Genomic DNA, 22955 nt, shown 5'->3' on the forward strand with positions numbered 1-22955 from the left:
TATATTTTTTTCTTTCATAACCACAGTGTCACCTATAAGATATTTTTAGCCCTATTTATTGGTGATAAAATGGAATCTCTGTGAGGTGAACACCTTGCCCAAAGGTCACAGGGTAAATAAATGAGTCTGGCAGGGCCAGTCTTATGTTCCCCAGTGCGGCATGCTGCCCCCCATGGCCCTATTGCCATGGCAATGTGTGAATGTTTGTCCCAAAGGGGAAAGAGCTTAGATACAGACTAAAACTGGAACAGCCCATCTCTTACATATTAATTTTCAAATGGCTCTGAGTAAAAACAGGTACATGAAGTGATTTCATAATTATACAGATTAAACTATCTACAGAGTGTGCTTAATAATTTTTGATCAAAGACAAGCAGAGTCATCTTTTGTGACTAATTTCCACTACACTTTTATGATATATTTTATGCAAATACTTAGTTTCCTAAATGTAAGATGTGTCACACAAAGTAGTTAATGTTAATGTAAAGCTTTTCTTTGTCTGAACAATCTATGTGAATGTGGTTTTCCCACTAAACCCCACGAGAGTCAATCAAATGGATAATGGGTGGCTTGGCTGCTGCACTTTCAATGAAAGCAAATGTTCTAACAGTGTGCGACTTTAGCCGTCCTCTGTGAGATCAGGGTATTTCTAATGCCACACTAGGCACAGCACTGCAAGAGCCAGGGGGTTATCCATGCTGCACTTAACTAGAGTGTCAACCTTACTAATTAATTTTGTATTAAAAAGTGTGTATATTCATTATTCAGTAGAATACAAAATTTGCAGGAATTTAAAAGCCCAATCCCTAAAGTTCTGCAAAGTTATTGCTATAGGTTGGTTATAGGGCTGTGATCTAGATTTTTTTCTGCTCCTAAAAATATTTGGGAGGAAAAGTTTGAGAAGGACTATTAATTGAAGAGTAAGATGATAAAGTATAAAATCAGGCAATGAAAAGTAGATGGGAGGAAGAAGGAGGTAAGAGGCACTGGACCAAAAAAAAGGAGAAAACCTGGGCTGGAGTATGAGGAATAAGAGAAAGGAAGAGATCTGAGATTCTAACAGGTTCCTACCTGGATGATTGGGAGGTAGAGAACAACATCAACAAAGCAGAAGAAACTGAAATCGTTGGTGGAAGGAGCTGGGGCTCAGGGCTTGAGAACAGTGTAAGGAATTGAGTGAGACAACATGGTAAAGGTCAACTGGAGGTCAATTACAAAACAACTGAGCAGCACTGGGAACTCATCTACTGTTAGAGAATAGGAATTTGTAGTAGAATCTGTGTCCGCTGTTCCATGACCTATGGGAGGGATGCTCAAGCACACAGGGAAGAAAAACAGCTGGTTTGTTTTTTCCAAGGTTGGGAAGTTAAGGGGATAAGAATAAGTGCACCTGTGACATAGCAAACCATTTCAGGGACCAAAATTTTAGAAGTTCTAGGTGACACAGGGTGGCTATATTGGAGTGGCACTACCTCTTTAAAGAAAAAACCCTGACATTTCAAGCTCTGTTCTGAAAACTATTACAAGGCTTTACTGGGACTTAAGAACCTACTAGTTACACAGGCATTCAAAGATTTATTAGATATTCACTCTCACAGACCCCAGGGATGTCCTTCAACATCACTCAACATCTGCAGTTTCTTTGAACTTTTTCTTTGGAACTCCAAATGTGCTGACATGTGTAAAAGATGTATAAATCAAAGTGATGTTTTAATTCACTAAGTGCCTGAAGTGAAGGTGCCCTATGAAAATATATTCAATGAGAAGTTGGTGTGTCGGTGTGTGTGCTATCACAACTGCACGTGCTGTTGTGTGCACTAGAGACAGACAGCCCCTGCCCCCACCACAGCAATGCAAATCCACCTTCCACACACATGAAGGAACCAAGAGAATAGAGCTCACCTCTAGTTTCTGGTTCAGATTGCTCGGTTCAAAGGGTATTTCTTCTTTTAGGTGTGGTAACTCTTTTCGCCGAAATTTATTTTGTTTCATCTGGTGTAATCTCAGTTTCTCAAAGCTATTAGTTAGTTTGGAAAACTGTAAATAATAGAGAATGCTAATGTTTTACTATTACTGGTAATTTCTAACTTGGTTTCACTATCATTATTTTCTTGTGTACCTCTTTGAAAATTTAAGTCATGATTAGAAAATGCAATAAAGCTTAAATATTCCAATTAGTGAAGATAGAACCAGTTATTAGAACTAAATTATTGAAGTTGAACACAATTTAGCTTTCACATAAATCTGGGACTTCTTTAACTGCACAGTTAAACACTGCTTCACTTGATAAATGTTTTGTTCAGTTTTGTTTTAACCATATGTAGCCAAGCTTATAATTTTTAAAAACTCAAGTTTTTTCTTTACTTTATTTAGTGCCATCTTGTGTTGACAATTTAAATTTCAGGATCTCAATCTATAAAATTAGCAGTTTATACTTTATTCAAGAAAATGGAATACTTAATTTAAAAGACAGAAACAACATAAATGACTTACTCATGTTGATATAAGCTTAAATTTAAATATCAAAATTGAAATATTTTTCTTACTAATAATTCCTTTTACAATTTAGACTATTATTTTTTTTTTATGTTTCTTTTTCTACTGTCAAATAATAGATTAAGAGCAGCATGGTCTATCAACATCTGTGATGAAAGTTTTATGTAACTGTTTACAAAAGTTTTTATTTTTAGTTGCAAATAATTATAGATTCACAGGAGTTACAAAGATATTACAGAGAGGTTCTGAATCTGTAATACTGAATCTGTAATTCTCCCAATACTTATACCTTAATGAACAATATTGAACCCAGAAAATTGATGTCAGTATAATACACGTGTATAGTTCTATGCCATTTTTTATCATGTGTAGATTTGTGTGGCCACAACCACAATCAAGGTACAGAACCGTTCCATCACCACCAAGATCTCCCTGGTGACATTCAGCAGTCAATCCCATACCCCTAACACCAGGCATCCATCAACTGTTTTCCATCTCTATATTTGGTCACTTTGAGAGTATTATAAAATGGAATCAGACAATATGACATTTTGAGATTGGCTTGGGTTTACTCCGCCTAATGCCCTTGAGATTCACGTGAGTACCCATAGTTCATTTCTCTTTATTGCTCAACATGATTCTATGGCACAGGTGTAACCACAGCTTATTTAACCACTCACATATTGAGACATTTTGGGTATTTTCAGTTTTTGCCTATTACAAATACAGTTGTATTTGTATAGGCAAAACTGTATGGACAACTGTATGGACACACAGCTGTCCATAGCTTTATCAGATATTAAATAGTCACTTCTGCTTTCTTTTTTCTTTCTTGTGTAACTTAAAAATTGAGATATAATTTACCTACCATAAAATTCACCCTTTAAATCACAAAATTCATTGGTTTTTAATATATTCACAAAGTTGTGCAACCACTATCTCATATCAGAATATTTTCATCATCACAAAAAGAAATGCCATACCATTCATAGTGACCTCACATTCTCCCCTTCCCCAAGCCCCTGGTCACCGCTAACATCCACTTTCTGTCTCTATTGATTTGCCCATTCTGATCATTTCATATTAATGGAGTCATCCAATATGTGGTCTTTTGTGTTTGGCTTCTTTCTTTTAGCATAATGGGTTCAAGCTTCATCCATGTTATAACATGGATCAATAAATACTTCCTTCCTTTTTTATGGCTGAATATTAGTCCATTTTTTGGATATATCACTTTTTATTCACCCATTCATCAATTTAGGGACATTTGGGTTATTTCCACTTTTTAGGCTATTATAAAAATACTATAAACAGTTGCACAAGTTTTTGTGTGGATATATATTTTTATTTCTCTTGGGTATATATCCAAGAGTAGAATTGCAAGGTCATAGGAAACTCTAAGTTTGACATTTTAAGAAACTGCCCAACTGTTTGAAGAAATGGCTGAATCATTTTCAATTCCCACTGGCAATGTATAGGGTTCCAATTTCTCTATACTCTCATCGATACTAGCTATTGTCAGTCTCTTTGATTATAGCCATCCTAGTGAGTATGAAGGGGTATCTCATGGTTTTGATTTACATTTTCCCAATGACTAATGATGTTGAGCATTTTCATATGCTTATTGGCCATTTGTATATTTTTTATAGCAATGCTTATTTATATCTTTGCTTGTTTTAAAATTTGGTCATTTGTCATTTATTGTTGACAAGTTATTTTTTAATTCAAGATACTCGCCACTTACCATAGATATGATTTGCAAATATTTTCTTCCATTTTGTGTGTTGTCTTTTGACTTTCTTGATGGTGTCCTTTGAAGCACAAAGATTTTTCAATTTTGATGAAGTCAAGTTTATTTAATTTTTCTTGTGCTTTTGGTGCCAAATCTAAGAAACCATTGCCTCATGCAAAGTTAGAAATATTTGCTCCTGATGTTTTCTTTTAAGAGTTTTTATAGGTTCAGTTTTTATAGTTAGGTCTTTGATCCATTTGAATTAATTTTTGTCTATGGTTTAGGTAAGGGTCCAACTGAATTCTTTTGTATGTGGATATTCAGTTGTCCCTTTAGTGTTTGTTGAAAAGATATGAGTCTTTTCCCACTAAATTATCTAAATATCACCTTTGCTTTTTTATTAATATTTGGGTTTACCATGTTTGACTTTCACTAAACTTCTTGAATCTGTAAGTTTATATCTTTTCAGCCTTACTTCATTGAGTACTTTTTCATTCCCATCATTTTTTTCCTCTCCTTCTATGACTCTGATGACATGGATTTTCAATCCACATCCTTGAGGTTAATTTTCTTAGTCTATTTTCTTTTCTTAATACTCACCTGAAAAATTTTTAATTCATTTTAGAGGTGAAGGGATAGATAGATAGATAGCTAGATAGCTAGATAGACAAAGAAAAACCGATGTGAGAGAGAAACATCAATTGGTTTCCTCCCATGCACTCTCAACTGGGTATGGAATCTGCAACCTAGGGGTGTGCCCTGACTGGGAATTGAACCCACAACCTTTTGGTGTACAGGAAAACACTCTAACCAACTGAACCACTGGCCAGGAACTGTTAATCTATTTTCTTTCTGCCATTCAGATTGGGTAATTTCTATTTTGCTATCTTCAATTTCATTGATTGTTTTTTCTATCCTCACCCTTCTGCTTTTAAGCCCATCCATTGATTTTCTTTTTTCTTTTTAGTTTGGTTATTGTATTTTTCAGTTATACAATTTCTAATAAATTTTGGTTGTTCCTTATAGTTCTATTTCTTTGCTAAAATTTTCTATTTTTCCTTTGTTTCAATTATGTTTGTAAATTTTTCATTGAAGAATTTTTATATCAGCTGCTTTGAAATCCTTTGTGGATAATTCTAACATCTGTATCAACCTGCTGCTGGTCTCACTTGATTATCTTTTCATATGTGAGTTGAGGTCTTTGTGGTTCTTGGTATAATGAGTGGTTTTTTATTGAAACTCACACATTTTGGAGTATTGTGTTATGACACCCTGGATTTTATTTAAATATTGTATTTTAGAAGGCCTCTTCTGATAACATTCCAACATGCAAAATGGCGTGCTACCTCATTACCTCCAGGTAGCAGTGTAAGTCCAGGCCTTGGCCTTAGCTGGTAACCCAGGAAAGGTATCCTTGCTACATTTGAGTGGGAGTGGGACCTCAGGTTCCCTGCTGGTCTTTTACTGACACCACCTTGATTAGAGAGGCATCCATGCCTTGCTACTGTTTACACATGACCTTCAGTGATACTGTAGTGAGGGTAGGTAGCCTTGTTACCACTGAGGGGTGGGGAATATCATGATTCCTCATTATGCTTCCTGATACCATTCCAGAGAGGAAGAGGAGGCATGCCTCATCATCAGCAGATAGACATAGAAATCTAGGCTCTTCATGATACAGATAGGCCTGGACAGACCTGGCCAGGACCAGCAACCTGGCCAGTGCCCCAAGTGTGAGCTGTGCAAACAGGAGCAGAGGAGAAGGGCTGCAGGAGGCTAGTGTGGGTGCATAATGACAGATTCTCCACCACCAGACAAAGATCTGTCAGGAAGAAGTCACTGTGCGCAAAGCTAAAAGCCTTCCTATTCCCTCCCAATTGATCCCTGGGTGGGGCTGGGACCAGAGGACATAGTTGCATATGACTGTACAGGTCAACATGAAGGCAAGGGAGATGCTGTCCTGTCAGTCTAGCCTTGGAAAATGATGGGATTGGCTGAAGCATGCCAGACAGTCCTAGAGAGCACAGAAGTTTGGACCAGGAGATTTAAATTGAGGGAAGAGAGAAATGTGCTCTTCTTCTTGGACCCACCTGGCAGATGCATTGGCTGGGGCTTGTGGGATTAGCTGGTTCTGGAAACCTCATGGTAAATGGCAACTCTGACAATACATGCAGACTCCAGGAGGGACCCTGAAGCTGGAGAGCTGCTGGCATAGCCACCTTGGGCTCCAAAGGACAGATAAGGATGAAGTAGAAACTCTGGGCATTGTTTTGGGCTTTGGTCCTTTTGGGAACATCTGGATTTTGCTTGTGTTTTATGGAAGAGATGAGCCTAGATGAGGATGGGAAATCCCCCATCCTCCCAAACTATACAACATTTTAATAAAGACCTCTTTCCTTCCTCACCAACCTTTGGTGAGGATGGGTCCACCCATCGCCACCCACACATAATAATAATGTTATTATTAAATAACATTAATAATTTTATTAATGTAACATTCACATGGTCTCCACTGATGCCATGGTTTTCGGGGGGTGCTTTGTTAGTGCCTAATAGTAATGAAATTCCTGTCTCTTCACTCAGTCTTCTCTGATACCTCCCAGATGGGGAAGGGACTACTGGTCTACCTCATTATAGCATGGTGAGGGTGGAAACTTAGGGCGTCCACCTTACTGTGGTGGGTTTTAGGTTGTAGAGTTTTTCTGGGGGTATTGGCTGGAATGCTCATGTTTAATTTTGTTAGGTTGTCTTTTTTCTGGTCTTTTTGCTGAGGAGGGAAGGCTTCCTGTGAGGCTTTATTTGTTTGTTTGTGCCCACTGGAGTATCTGGGTTTCTTGCTTCTTTGTTATGCAGTCAGGGACATATGAGGCAAATAGAAATCTCAGGGAACTCACTATCATGTCATTCCGTGGGTCCCAAGTTCTAATTGGCCTTTCCCTTCTCTACACTTCTTAGAGCCTTCTTATCTGTTTTATAAATAATGTCCAGGGTTTCTAATTGCATTTAGCAGGAGGAATAGGGAAAATTAAACCTACTCCATCTTTCCAGGAGTGGAAATCTCAAATACATACATATTTTGTAGAGTTCTATAATGGTTAGAAGGAAAAGAAAATACCCCCATCCTTCTTTAAAAAAACGCAGTTTCTACATGAAAGCTTTGACAGAATTGAATTATTCAAGGCAGAGTGCGATGAAGTGTATCCTTAAGATATTTTAGGAAAATGAAATTGTACATAAACTAGGAATTTCAAAGAAGGAAGCAGTTGAATAAGCTGGCAGCAACAAAAGCATGTTTGCCACAAGACAGCATTTTTCTGATTAGAAAAATGACATATTACTAGCTATCACGCAAACCAAGTCAAGTTGATAGTACTTTTTTCTCTTTGTGTTTTTATCTCCTTCCCTCTTTCTTTTTCTTCTGCTCTCTCTAATTCTCTTCTTTCCTTTCTTGTAACCAGAGGGAAAAAGAGAGGCAGAAAATGGTAGTGGAAACAGATGGAGGTTCTCTCAACATTAATGTAGTGTTTCCAACGTGTGTCCTGTGAAATACCTGTTTACAACGTTTACATTGTAATACTGAACCACAATATTGGTAGGTTTTGGTTTAAAAATAAAAGGTTTTATGGCAAAAATGTTTGGAAAATGATGGATTAAAAAGGCTAAATGCATTTGTTTAAAGCAGATCTTCTCACAGCCTCTAATATGCTAATAATTACTCTGAATAACCAGGAGCAGAGGAGCAAGCATTTCCTAAACTGTCAGTATCAGCGATGCACAGAACAAATTTCTGTGAAATTGCCATAAAGATATTTCTTGGTTAGCCAGCAGCCATGCAAAGCAGCAAATGGCAAAGATTCATTTAGTAAGTGACTGCTCAACACCTTTAAACAAGGCCCCAACATTTTTTAACAACAGGAATAAAAAAATAATACAAGAAACTGAAGATTTGGTAAGCATGACTAAACTAGTTAAATATAATTTTGAGATAATATTTAATCTGCATTTAGATTTCTATATATTTTCAAACTCATTCCAGATCATAATCTCTTTGTTTATACTGAAGAATTGTAGTGATTTAATATTTATATTGTAACTTTAGACCTTTATAGAAAATGCAAGGTTGATTGAATGAATTGTTAAATGCTTACATTCTTAGCAAGAAAAAAAACACATGATGTTTCATAATTAAAGCTACTAAGTAGTGGCAGCTGTTAACATTGCAGACAAAATGTCTTAAGAGCTAGTCTTAAAATATCATACCTATTATGTGGCATCAAATGTTTCATATTCTAATATTAATGGTTGGTAATCTCCCTAAAAAGGTACTTAAGGAGGATGTGTTAACTACTTTGGGCTCCTTTAATTATATTATCATTTATGAAATCTTTGTACTCCCAAGAAAGTTGGTTGTAAAGCACAATTTCATAGTCAAACCGTATTTCACATTGATTCATTTACTAAGTTAAGCAAAGGATATAGCATGTACTATACCTCAGATGCCCAGATGATTACTGTCCTGTGTGTTATCTGTGTAAGGGAGAGAAGACTTTTTGCCTTCTAGCAGTGGGGAAATGTAGAGATAAATAAGAAAAAAATCAGTATCCCTCTCATCGCATGTGCAGAGCCCTATCATCTCTGAAACAGCCTACCAGTAACAAAATAATAAAGGCCAGTTTTGTTCTTTCAATTATCTATTCATAATAGCAAATGTGCATATTTTAAATTGCCATAGAAAAATGGACTTCCTTATTAGAGACTAATGACCACAAAACACTAATTTTGTTTTTTTGTTTTTGTTCACACAGTTATGTAGTACAATTAATCAACAAGCCACTTGATAAACAGAAAGCTATTAGTCTAGCACTGTGCTAACAGTTCAAGAGATACAATCTAGTAAAAGACAAAAATCAATACATATAAAACAATGAAAGACAGGGTCAAACATATAGCCTGTAGTTAAAATGTAAGAACTTTTGTTTGTATTAAAAACAACCATTTTAACAAAGTTAACACAAATTTATAGGTCAAAACATATATCATGATGCGATATTAAATAAATAAGCCCCCTTACTTGAGTTTTTAGGGTTTGTAGTTGTCCTTCATAGTTCTGAGTCATTGCTAAGTTACATTTTTCCAGACTGTCCAACTTCTGTCTAAGTAATCCCACCTGCATTGAGAATACAATTTAATTTTCATTCTACTAAATTTTGCCTGACCAAAAAAGTGTGCAAAAAAGGGATACAATTTAAATAAAGCTGCTATACCAAACCAAGAAGAAAGATTACTGCAGTGCTTTAAATACCTATTAACAATTAAATTCACAAAAACCAACACTACTGGCACTGTTCCACTGGGCACACCTTGGGACTGGGACAGCATGGAATGGATGTTTGATGAAAGATCCGTATCACCATCACATTTCACGTGGAGGCTTAGACTTTACTTTGCATTACCTTTTTGGCAGGCTTATGTTACTGTTGGGCAGAACTTTTACTGACTCACTTTAGGTCTTATTTTAAGCCCCACTGTCTTCAATGGGAGCTCTGCTTTGGTGGGATGGTAGACAAAACGTTACATTTTTATAAAAATTAACATATTAAAAAGAAAAAAATGTCTAACACGAGTTGTTAGGGATTTGGCTTACAGAATTTGTCTGCTTAAAAACCAGGTGAGGCACCTGTTTACACATCTGTGTCATTCCAGGTATGAAAGGGAGAGAATAGTCCCTTGCATACAAACTGTGAAGAGAAACCAGAAGCCAGTAACACAGGTAACTGCACGAAACAGTAACACAGTTAAGTGAGCCAAAACTGAGTTCTGCTGAGAGGCCAATAAAGGCAAAAAAAAAAAAAAAGGCTGTTGACCACATCGACTGACGACGTTTCAGGATATAGTTAGTAAACATTTCAGCCTCTCCCAGGAGAAAAATTCACAGGCACCAAAGTCCACTGTAGGTAAAGTATGTGGTGTTCCCGAACTCCCCTGCAGGCCTGGGAGCTCTTGTGCAGTCCATGGGGGCCTAGCCAGCCTCGCAGGGGCCAAGGGCTTGCCTCTTGAGTGGGTGCCAGGTACACACACAGATCCTTCACCAAACTCTTGACATTTCACTTCTTTCAGTAGATTAGAAAGTGCAAATGCTCTTGAACCCTGCCTTGTCCAAGGACCTAGCTTTGACAACTACAGACTTGTTTCTATAGCAGCAAAAGCACTGACATCTTTCTTGACCACAATATTTATTACACATACATATTGAATGTTTGTTTACTTTTCTAGATGACACTGATACTATGTTTCCGTCTGCATCAGCACATTTTTATAGGTTTAGGCTCTGTCACTTATTTTCATAGAACACATTTAGCACACTAGGACAGAATTTCAAGCAAAAATTGCTATTGCTGATGCCTCATAAAAACTATGTGTAATGAAAACATAGGCTGATAGACTAAATACTATTTAGAGCAGCCTGAGGAATTAATGGTTTATGAACACAAATGTTCAGTACCTCTTGACCCTTCTGATCCAGACAAGTTTGTGCATTTGCCAACTCCTGATCCCGAAGATCTAATCTTGTTTCCAAAGCCCGCATCTTCCTTTCCCAGTCCAGTTTTTTGTTGTTTACCATGATGTCAATCTGTTCCATCAATTCCTGAAGCTCGGCCTCACAAGGAGAAGTTCTGCCAATTGTAGAAAAGTAGAACACATTTTTAAAGAGTTAAATGTGAGGGCAAGAACAATGATTACATTGCTCTGCATAAATCATTATTTCCTTAAACTGTTCAATTATATAAATAGTAAGAAGCCTGAAAGCCAGAAGTTAATTTTTAAAATGAAAACTAAAAGCTAATTTCAGACCTACCAGTGTATATAAATTAATTTTTTAAAATGACATTTGCTAAAATATAGCTGCTGTCATAATATAATAAAATACATTGATAAAGTCACTGTCTGTACTCTCTTCTTCACGTAGGTGATAGCACATGGGTCTCCCTGAACCAGAAGTTTTGACTTAGACAAGCAAGTTCTAGGATGAAAACACATTGTGTGGATTATGTCAGAAATAAGTTTGTACTACAAGTTAGCTAAATAAATAAATAAATAAATAAAATTTTCAGAGTGTATGAATTCTAAGGGAAATTCTAATTATGAAAAATGGTTCAATATTCTCACATGTGAATATCCATGTACCTCTGTCTATTTTAACTTGAGGGGGCTTGAGGGCAGACAAACTGGGACTTCAGTTGTGCATGTCAGGGACAGAAGATCAAGCCCAGTTAAGGTAGGACCAGATCCAAAAGTACAACTTGGGCTATGGAACTGCAGGGGAACTTGGTGTGATATGACAGGTATCTGTTTGAAAGGAATCTGATCAGGCAGGTGTGGGCAAAGGAATGTAGTAAGTCTTTAGATAGTGGGGATACTGTCATTCAGAGGTGGTAGCATCTTGGGCTTCTGAGGGTTTGTTGTGTTTGAATGGAAACCCTTGGTAATAACTAGAATTACCGAGACTCAGAGAGTGGTGAGAAGAGAAGTGCTGAATGCTTCCAGGGCAGGGTTCTCCTTCAGAAAAGCTGACTCATTTCCCAGGCACCTAGCACAGTTCAGCCATTCAGACTGGATTAGCAGGTAGACATTGAAGCCTTGGACTTCAGCCTAAAGAACACACACATGTCCATACTAGAAAGTACGTTATTTCAACACCCATTCAATAGTGGTAATGGAGCTTCTGATATCTTTGTGTAGCTGGGAGGAAGGCAAGAGGAGAGGCAAGTACAAAATGATAGTTCCTCCATTTAGTTTCACTGAGTCAGAATTTTAGGACTAATAAAGATCGTTTAGCATTTTGAAAAAACTGAGGCCCAGTGAGGTCAAAGCCACACATTAATTAGTGGAAGAGCCAGAACTAGATTATAAGCAGCTGCTTCCCATCTTGAGCTCCTTCCTGTAGACCACACAGGACATGTGGTGTTTTGAATACAAACTTGCTTGAAATACAGGGTCCGACACAAATAACACCACTTTTTTATTACATAAAATATTTTATTACAAAATCATAAGCATGTAACTGTTTAATATAACAATATCACACTCAAACACACCATATGACATTTTAGGTGAGATGTTCAAATTGCTGTCCACCTCGTGTGAGACATTCACACACTCTATCAACCACACTCAGTGGTGTTACTTCTGCTGGACCCTGTATATAATCCAAGTTAGCTCTATTGCAATAGGATTAGAAAGAATGGTTAGAACCCAAAGACTCAGAATTCCAGAATAACTTACTAAAACAACCAGAGTAAACCCAAACCAAGGATTTCCCTTTGAATGGTTTATTCAACTGCAGAGAGGTTTAAAATACAAAGGGCCATTCTGAAGTCTCCTAGCATTCCTAGGCTAAGGGCCAAAGGCTGTCAAGTTTTACTTAAACCAAAACAAATCTGAAGAAAGGAAGCACTAATTTCTCTCTATATAACTTGATTAAATTTTAATTGGAGTTATGATGTGGGGGAAAAATAACAGAACAAAAACAATGGTTTTCACACCATTTTCCTTTCTATAACAAAATGTATCACCCTTTACTGTAAATATCTTTTATTTTCCTGCTATATTAAGCTCTAAAAAAAAACTATGTCAGTTTTGTTCATCACTGTCTCATTAGGGCTCAACACAGTGCCTTGGTACATAACAGATGCTCAACAAATCTTTGAAAAATGAACATATGAGTTTTAAAAATATTTTATTGATTATGCTATTACAGTTGTCCTGAATTTGCCCCATTTTCCCCCTTCCACCCAGTACCCCCATGCCCTCAAGCAATCCCCACACCATTTTTCAGGTCCATGCGTCATGCATTTAAGTTCTTTGGCTACTCCATTTCCTTTACTGTGCTTTACATCCCCATGGCTATTCTGTAACCACCTATTTGTACTTCTTAATCTCCTCACCTCTTCACCCATTCCCCCATACCCTCCTTCCATCTGGCAACCATAAAAATGCTCTCTATATCCATGATTCTGTCTCTGTTCTTTTTCTTTGCTTCATTTGTTTTTTAGATTCAATTGATGATAGATAGGTATTTTTTGCTCTTTTATTGTTCCTACTTTTGATCTTCTTTTTCTTAAATAAGTCTCTTTAACATTTCATATAATAATGGTTTGGAGATGATGAACTCCTTTAGTTTTTTATTGTCTGGGAATCTCTTTATCTGTCCTTTGATAAATGATATCTTTGCTGTATAGAGCAATCTTGGCTATATCTTTGCTGTATAGAGTCCCCTTGGCTATACATTTTCATGAGTTGGAATATTTCTTGTCAATCCCTTCTAGCTTGCAAAATTTCTTTTGAGAAATCAGCTCATAGTCTTAAGGGAGTTCCCTTGCAGGTAACTAACTGCTTTTCACTTGCTGCTTTTAAGATTCTATCTTATCTTTAACCTTTGCCATTTTAATAATGACGTGTCTTGCAGTGGGCCTCTTTGCAACCATCTTGTTTGGGACTCTGCTTCCTGGACTTGCGTGTCTATTTCCTTCACCAAATTAGGGAAGCTTTCTTTCATTATGTTTTCAAATAGATTTCCAATTTCTTGCTCTTTCTCTTCTCCTTCTGGCATGCCATCATACAAATGCTGGGCCTCTTGAAGTTGTCCCAGAGGCTGCTTATACTATCTTCATGTTCTTGGATTTTTTTTATTCTTGTTCTGGTTGGTTGTTTTTTTGCTTCCTTATGTTCCAAATCATTGATTTGATTATTGGCTTCATCCATTTGACTGTTGTTTCCCTATAAATTGTTCTTTTTGTGTATCCTTTGTTTCTGATTGGATCTTTTTTATGCTGTTGAGGTCCTCACTAAGTTCTTTGAGCATCCTTATAACTAGTATTTTGAATTCTGCATCTGATAGATTGTTTATCTCCATTTTGTTTAGCTCTTCTGGAGTTTTGATCTTTTCTTTCATTTGGGCCATGTTTCTTTGTCTCCTTGTTTTGGCAGCCTCCCTGTGTTTATCTCTATGTATTAGGTAGAGCTGCTTTGACTCTGTGTCTTGGTAGTGTGGCCTAATATAGTAGGTATCTTGTAGGGTCCAGTGGCACATCCTCCTCTATCACCTAAGCTAGGTACTCAAGGTGCATCTTTTGGGTTGAGTACGCTCCTCTTGTAGCTGGGCCTTGGTTGCTGTTAGCAGATCAATGGGAGGGATTTACCCAGACCAGTCAGCTTCAAGGACTGGCTGTGACCACTGACCACCAGTCTCCCCCCTCTGTAGAGGATCAGCAGTGGAAGGGCAGTGTGGCAGTGCTCCAATAGCTATCCACTGGATGCATTGGCCTAGGAGTTTCTTGGCTGGTGTAGGCCAAGGTCAGCCCCCACCTGTGTTTTGCCCAGGACCATCCTGCCTGATATAAAGCAATCTGAGATAACTGCTACTTATGTTGGGCTTGGAGATTCCCAGGCAAAGCTAAGCTCTGAATCTGTTGGCTGCTGCTAGTTCTTTTCCTCACTATCTTATCTTCTTGGCATGTAGGAATGCACCATGCTAATGGAATTAAAATATAGGCCTAAAGTAAAGTGTGGCATAATGTAAGCTACTCAATCAATATTGTTAAATAAATGAATAAATGGTTTATTTCCCTGTTATGACTATGCTATGCAAAAGTTAGGCTATTGTACTCTTGGGGTGGAATGACTTTTGCAAGTCATCTACTCCAACTATCCATACAGTGTCTGCATATCTTCCACAAATGTTTCTTAAGAGAATCATCTATCATATCCCACTGATCAGATACAGCAGGTCTAGGATAGAGCCCAAGATTCTGTACTGGTGACAAAGATATCAAGTAATTCTGGTGCTTGTCAAGATTTGTGATTTGTTTTGCCATATCACTACCAAAAGGTTATCCAGCCTATGTCTGAATTCCTCCTTTAGCAGATAACCACTGACTGAAATTGTATTTAGATAGTTTGAGTGTTTAAAAGTTCTTTCTTTTACCAAAGAGTTTTTTCATCCACTAGTCCTAATTTAATCCATTGGTACTATTAAAAACAAATGCTTTTTCAATACAGTTGATCTTAAAGTATTTGAATACAGTTATCAACATGATGAAATAGTTATCAGTGTTCCCAAGTCTTCTGTTCTCAATGTTCAATATTAGAAACCGAGCATACAAACAGACAATGACCAGAACACATGATAATAGACTCTGACCCATAACCTCTACAGCAGTAATCATAGAGTGGTCAATGACTGACAACTTCCTTAATTTTTGCCTCTACTTCCAAATCAGGACATAGCCAAAGAGAAAGCCAAATATGCTTCCCAAATCAATCACATAAGATTCCCTGCTTCTAATATCCTGCCTCCAGCTTCTCTGTGCCAGCAGCCTCCAATTAGAGCACACCTGAAGCCTTTTGTTCACTATAGAGCTTTTCTACTCCCCTGCCTGCCTTTGAATCTCTGCCAAATGCAAGTGATGGTTGCTGTCTTCCTTGCTGTAGCAAGCTCCGAATTAGATAGGCTTCATTTGTTCTCATTTGGCTGGTCTTTGTTTATCTCTATAAGTATCTTTATTTCCTTCAATTGATCATAGAAAATTTTTTTCTCTACCACTCACTACTTAGCATACTGCCTGGAAAATACTAGATGCTTAATATACACATGTTAAATAAATGAAAGCATGAGTGACTAAGATTTTCAGACCCTTCATAATCCAGGTGGCCCTCCTCTGGACATTCTCCTGTTTGTCGATTTCCCCCCTAAAATATACCACTCAGAACTTTAACATAATAATACCCTAGGTATTACCTAATCATCTTGGAGAAATACTGTCACGTTCTTTGTTTTAAGTGCTAGACACTTTTATTGAAGCAGATGAAGATCAACTTTGAATTGGGGAGGGGTAGGGCAAAGCAGTGCTATCATACCATCTCAAGGTGCCTTTATTCTCATCTAAACACCTCATTTCTTTTTCATAAGTGCTATGAGTAAAACCACCTAGCCACTATCTTGTGCTTGTTTAGTTTTCTGGGGGTGTACCAAGGGCAGGGCTTTATATTTCTCATTAAATTTTACCTGGTTAGTCTCAGCCTTTGAACATGGCTCATCATGACTGGTTGTAAAATGAAGCAAACATTCATTAAGTGGCTGCTGTTCACTGTGTGAGGGACGGACACAGTGAGCCACTGTGAGACACAAGAGCCACTGCCTGAGGACAGAGAGAGACTTACTAGGCAGGCAGGTTCAATAAGAGACTGATGAATACATGCCACTCTAATGGGAAGGAAGTCAGGGTACAGCATCCAGACTTGGACAGGGTGGCTATCCCAGAAGTTACCCAAATGAAGTAACATCTGAATTATTTTTTGGAATCCTGTTTCTGTCAGATTGAATTCACTATACATTCCAGTTTTATGTCAGCTGCACATTTGATAAATATTCCTTGTTTTATACACACGTGTGTTTTCATACAAGTGGTTATAAAATGTTATGAAGGCCAAGATGCAGAGCAGAGCCTTATGGTATTCTAGCCCTTCAGGATGACAGTGATCTATTGATTATTTCTTGTCTTATACTGAGATACTAATGCACTTAAACAAACTTACACATTTTTCTTTATTTCCCCCACAAAAATGAAAAGCCCTGTAAAATATCACACCAAAGCCCAAATACAACTCTTTCTGCATGGCCCTAGTGCACCAGCATATTAACCCTGTGAACCAAGACTGGCTGTGTGCTGTGGTCAGATGCATCTAGGCTGCGTCCTGGGGGCCACTGCTTCCTCTTCTGGGCACTCACAAACCACCGACTATCTGTTCCAGAGTCTTACCTAGGACTTAGTCAAATTCATATTCACATCAAACTTATTTTTGTCAAATTTAATATTCCCTTTAGAAAGTCAATTGTCCCATCTTCTTATACACTTTGTCTTCCTCAGTTTTTTAGAGGAAACTAATAGTAGCAGCTGTCTCTGTAGCATCAGTGTTTGCTCCTAAATCTAATGCACTTTAAAATAAAATACAAAGGGCTTAGCTTAGTCCCCTTCTCAGATCTGGACACTAATATATATTCATTTCTTCCTTTAGTCAAATGCTAACACTATGCTAAATATTTTCCTACATTTCCTCTCATGAATCCTCACAACATCTCATCAAGTAGGTTATTATTCCAATTTTAGAAAAGTTGATTGAGGAGCTAAAGAAGAAAAGAAAATCCTCTGAACCTTCCAGCTTTGGAGACTGGGTGGATTGTGTCTAAACGCTACACTAAGACTTACAAACCATGACCCTTACTATTTATTAGGCTTAACCTTGGGAGCAATTCAAGAGGGGAGGACTCTGGGGTCAGCCAGAGGTCTAAATGCCTTAAACTGGAGGGGAGGGGGCTCACTGAGACTTGCAGTGTGACATACCCATCTGCTTGGTGGTCCTGAGTCAAAATATTAGGATACGAAATTTGCAGAAAAAGAGGGAGCAAAATAGAAAGCTGATGATAAAATGGAGCTAGTAGTGGTGTGTATGTTGGGAGAGGGCAGGGGCATGGAATGTGGAGAGTCATTCAGAGTAAATAGGGGTTGGGTAAGATACATGGACCAGTGTGTGACTCCAGGTTTGTTTGTTTTTTTAACACAATGAGCTTACATGTACATTCTTAAAAGGGCAAACCTTCATCAGGCAGGTAGCTACAGCAGACCATATCATCTGTTATTGAAACCAGGACAATTCTGAAACTGAAAAGGGCTCTAATAGTAATTATGCCACGAAAATATGTGTTAACAGTGATTTCTCTGGGAAAACCAGGATGTAGGGCCAACCCACCCATCACCAATCTGGAAAACAGAAGTGGATAACCATGTCTGCAAAAAAAAAAAAAAGTGAGTTCTGTTTGGGACCTGTGAGAGATAACTGAATAGAAGTGGCTCTTCAGCTTGGGAAAGAGAAGAGGAAGTTTAGAAGACAAATATAGAAGTTGTCACAGAGAAAAGGGACAGAGAGAGGAAGGGAAGCACAGAGAATAGTAAGAGGGGACTATTTCATGCAACATGGAATAGTCTGAGGAAGTGAGTTTCCAAAAGGCTGATGAACAATAACACTGAGTCTTAACTTTTTCAAAAGAGTTTAATGTAATTCATTCTAAAATGTATGAATGTGTATTTGTCTGGGTTATATTACTACATATTTAGCTACAATAAATATAACTTAACTTTTCTGTGGTGGCTCACAGACCCTGCTCTGCACATCACATACAGTACATACAGTATCACACCAGAAACACAAAAGAAACCAAATGGGAGAGACTCCAGGAGGAGTCCTAGAACCAGTATCCTAGAGGTGTCTGTGATGCCAGCCCGCTCTTCAGTTAGTTGTCTTCTAGAACAGTAAAGTGAAGGGTTTATTACTTTATGACTTCTAGGTCATAGTGTCATGGTTGCCCTGATTCAAAATTATTGGTGCATTTATAGCTAAAAGTAGCTTTGCCTCAAGCACTTTTCTTGTCCAAAAAATGTTATTTACATTATCCTTAATGTTTGCTGACTGGGCAACATTACCACTCCTATTTTTACTGCATATTTGAGATGGTGGCTTATATTCAGTCCATTCTTCTCTCTTATTTGCAATAAGCTCAGTGTTGGGGTATGGAGGAGGTATAAATCCCCCTATCCAATAAAGGCATGCTTAAATGTATTGTACTTATAAAGGACTTCTTTCAAAACCTTCATCATAATCATCAAAGGAAGACATTTATAGAAACAAAATGCAATGTGATAGCTTCCAAGCCTCTCAGTATTTTATCAGAATTCTAGGTACATACAAATTTAAAATTTCTTTTTTTATGTTCTAAAGAAAATAGAAGATCTGTTAAAAATACCTACATTAGAGATAAACATTTCTACAGTAACTAACTATTCACGTTCTAAGTAACATTTTGGCTTACAGATTAAATGAGGTAAGAAGACTGAAGATTAGCAGGCATTAACCTTTCTTCAGGGTAATTTTTACAATTATCTAGAAGAGTAAGTGACTTCACTATCCTCATAAACTTGTATATCTGAAATACTTCATATTAATACATATAAAGATATATAATTAATAATAAACAAATGTTCATCTAAACATGCACTAGCTTGGATTCTATAAGCCAGTTGCTAGGACAATTAAAATTCCTTCTTTCCAAAAGGTCTATTTGATGAGAGACTTCAATGTTAGTGTAAGTGAGGATAGTAATTTTATCATTTTCTATTTAAAACTAGAGCCAGTTATTTCACTAAAACCCAGCAGTGAAAAGCTAGGCAAACATTGATAAAATCTGTTTTCCCAATGCTAGAAAACTAAGAAGCATACTGATTCCCGGATGTTGGAAATTTCTAATGAACCTTCTAATGCCAGCTTATCTTGATAACTTCCAAACTTGTATCTGATTCTTATGTGGCTAGTATCCCACACAACATTCATCCTTCCTTCCATACTAACAGAGCTCTGATGTCATTAAGAGTGGGAATGTGTCCAGCTTAAAACTCAACTATATTTCTCAGTCTCCCCTGGGGCTTGGCATGGCCCTGAAACAAAATCTGGCCTGTGGAATATAATGGAAGTTGCCATGAAGCTCTTTAAAAGAGGGCCACAGCTATTGTTGTTGGTGTCCTACATATTCCTCACACTTACCACTTCAAGGCACTTGGCCTGATGTCTAGTGGACAGCTTAATTAGTCTCTCAAAGGAATCTGTGCCTTCCCTCCCTCCCTCCCTCCCTGCCTTCCTCTCTCTACCCTTGTCCCCTTTCCTCTCTCTACTACTCCCCCCTTCTTAGTTTCTTTCCTCCCTTTCAAAATCTCTCATTGAATTCCTACAATCACTCAGCACTGTGCTAACATTTCAGAATGTACCTTCAGTGTTTGATAGATTGGGATTTTACCCCAGATCTACCTCACTTTTCTTCTTCAGAGAAACAAGAAACTAGAACTTGTCAAATTTGATTACTATGGAGAGGAGTATGCGTGCATTGGTGGGAACAAAATATGATGGCAAGAGAAGAATAGAGTATAGTCTAGGCCAACTAGAAAGCAAGAGAATCACTGATCAAATTGAAAAGAATTTTTAGTGTGCAAAAATTATACATTACTAAATTTATTAAACTACCAATATAATGACTTATATTAGAATTCTTTTACAAACTATAATTAAAACTGTATGTAACTCATAAGAAACTGGGAAGTAAAGTTGTGATTATTAACTAATATATTTCAGAGTTGAAAAGGACACGTGAAGGGTTAGAAAAGATGCATACATAGAAAAATAGCGTTTTAAAGAATTTTTCTGAATCCAGATGTGAAAAGTCATGCTTTATTATTCATCTGCTTTGGTTCTTTGAAAATATGACATTCATAGCAGATAAAAAATTTGGCAGATCATGTAGCGGTACTGAGATTTTTTGTGAAGGATTTGACTAGATTCAAAGAACAAGATCAAAGGCTAAGATATAAGTTATAGAACAAAAAGTAAATCATTCAGTAGAGAAAAATGAGACTTCTGGTTGAAGATAGATAAATATACATATTTTGTTCCCTTCTAAAATCTCACTAAAATAATGCACAGATATCTCTAACTTATAAAGTTAAACCGACAAGGACAAAAATAATGGGAACTGGTAGTGGAGAAACCCCAGAAACAACCACAGTAGGTATTTCTGGAAGTAGGGGGTAAATGCTGGCAGCCCAACTTATAACCTCTAGTTAGGAGACTGTGGAAGAGTGTTTTCTGGCTCTGATCAGCCTGAGGCAGATCACTGAAAGAGAATAGTCAGATGACCATCCAGTAAAAAGTACTGTCAATGAGCCCCACCAGGTACACTGGCATCTTCTGTCAGCTTTCGACTCCACCATTCTTAAATAGGAGCAAGCAGTCAGGAATCACAGACACTTGGAGAAAGAAGTTCACACACTAAGTCAAATGCAAACAGACATTTTCCAAGAAAATTAGACAGAAAGAAGAAAACTTCAAAACATTTATAATTAAGTTACTAGAGTTATTAACTCCCAGAAAAAAATGTTGTACAGGAAAGAAGAAGCAAACACAGTATATTATATAGCTCCAAGGTAAAGATCATTGATAAAGTCATTACAAGGCAAACAGAATATTGACCCAACCAAGATCCTGATGCACTGGGAGAGGGGAGGAATCGGAACTGTGACTGCGTATGTGTATGTGTAGCATGAAAAAATAATACTTGTGAACATCAATAGATGATGTCTAAAACTGAAAAATCAAGAAGTAGCAATATAAGTATGTTATTTAGAGACTGGAGGTAAAAACGAAAAGAATCAGCCAAAAGAAGTGCCTCTGGGGAGGCAACAGGGGATTGTTGTTTTTTTAGTAGCTGATAAAGAACCACATGGCTTTTAAAACTCTGTATATGTATAACTAAGTAAAGAAAAAACTGGATATATGTCCCTTTTTTCAGTTAGAAATGAAGTAATCCATCATATGTACATCCACTTATATAAGGAAATGGACATTTTTGAAAAACAACACTCCAGAATCTGTATATTTTGAGACTTTATGTATTTGTCTGATTGATCTTAGCATTACTCAATGCATTTATGGTGTTGTCATTTGCAAATGACTTTCAGAGATAAATTTATTAAATATAAGCTTTAGTAATCTAAATATATTAGAATGCATAACATGTTGGCCAGTGGCTATGCCTGAGCCCTCAGGGTGTTGCAGCTGCACAGTAGTAAGCCAACAGATTTTTCTGGAAAACCTAACTGAATTCTTTTTTAGAGTAGTGAGGCTAGGAGAAAGGAGGGGCTGTGGAGAAATTGTTAGGGTTTAGGGAGAGGCACAAATTCAAGGATGTGGAGAAATATACCAGAGCTGTACCCACAGAATAACTTAGTATAAAGAAGTTGCTTTAGGAATCAAGAGATAATTTCAAACAATCTTATTCATAATTTCAAACAATTAATGAGTCAAGGGTATTTTGCATCGATTTAAAAAGCAATTTAGAATGTAAAGGAACAACAAAATAAACATACAAAAAAGTTCTTGGAAATAAAAACATGGTTGTCAATACTAAAGACCTCAGTAGAGGCAGAGAAAAAAAAAACATGTAATTATTGCTGAAATAAAACTGAAAAAACTCTTCTATAACATAGAGGAAAAATGAAAATTCCTCTATAACCTAGAGCAAAAAAGACAATGATGGAAATTATGAGAGAACGGATATAAGTGTCCTAGGAGATAAGAATGAAACAAGATAGTGGAGACTTATCAATCACATAAATAGAAGAAAATTTCACTGAGTTGAAGAGATTTGAGTCTTTAGAGTGAAAGTGTTTATGAGATGCTGTGAAAGATTATTAAAAAAAGATCCATAGCTAGAAAGTTATCCTGGTAAGTTTTTAAATTCTAAGAATAAAAATAAATCAAATAAGCATCTAGACATTAAAAAGAAAGAGGGAAAGAAAAAACTTGAAAGAAAAAGAGAGAGATTATAATAAGCCTTTCTCTCTGCAACTCTCAATGCTTCAAGGCAATGGAAGCAATATTACAGAGTTTGTGTTTAAAAGTAAAAATACGGCATTTGGATATATAAAAAGTTATAAAGTTTACAACTCATATTTGCTTTTATGGAAAGATTACCTAAGGATATACTTCAGTCCAATTAAAAAGGAATTTAAAAATTTCTAAAAATTAAGAACAGGGAAGATTTTGTATATAAGTAATAGTAATAAACAAT

The 22955-nt window shown here is 36.9% G+C and overlaps 1 protein-coding gene across 3 annotated transcripts in view; it reads right to left on the bottom strand.

The window, feature by feature from the left end:
- The window catches only part of DEUP1 (deuterosome assembly protein 1), an 81458-nt gene that overhangs the window by 50755 nt on the left and 7748 nt on the right, over positions 1-22955 (bottom strand). For all 3 annotated transcript variants that reach the window (XM_036028693.1, XM_036028692.1, XM_036028691.1), the window contains exons 3-5: positions 10731-10902; positions 9300-9395; positions 1903-2037 (exon numbers count right to left, since the gene is read on the bottom strand). In XM_036028693.1, the coding sequence (XP_035884586.1) occupies positions 1903-2037; positions 9300-9395; positions 10731-10902 (403 nt within the window). The remainder of the gene's footprint in view (positions 1-1902; positions 2038-9299; positions 9396-10730; positions 10903-22955) is intronic.

This window comes from Phyllostomus discolor, chromosome 6, assembly GCF_004126475.2.
Source record: "Phyllostomus discolor isolate MPI-MPIP mPhyDis1 chromosome 6, mPhyDis1.pri.v3, whole genome shotgun sequence".
NCBI classification, from domain to species: Eukaryota; Metazoa; Chordata; class Mammalia; order Chiroptera; family Phyllostomidae; genus Phyllostomus; species Phyllostomus discolor.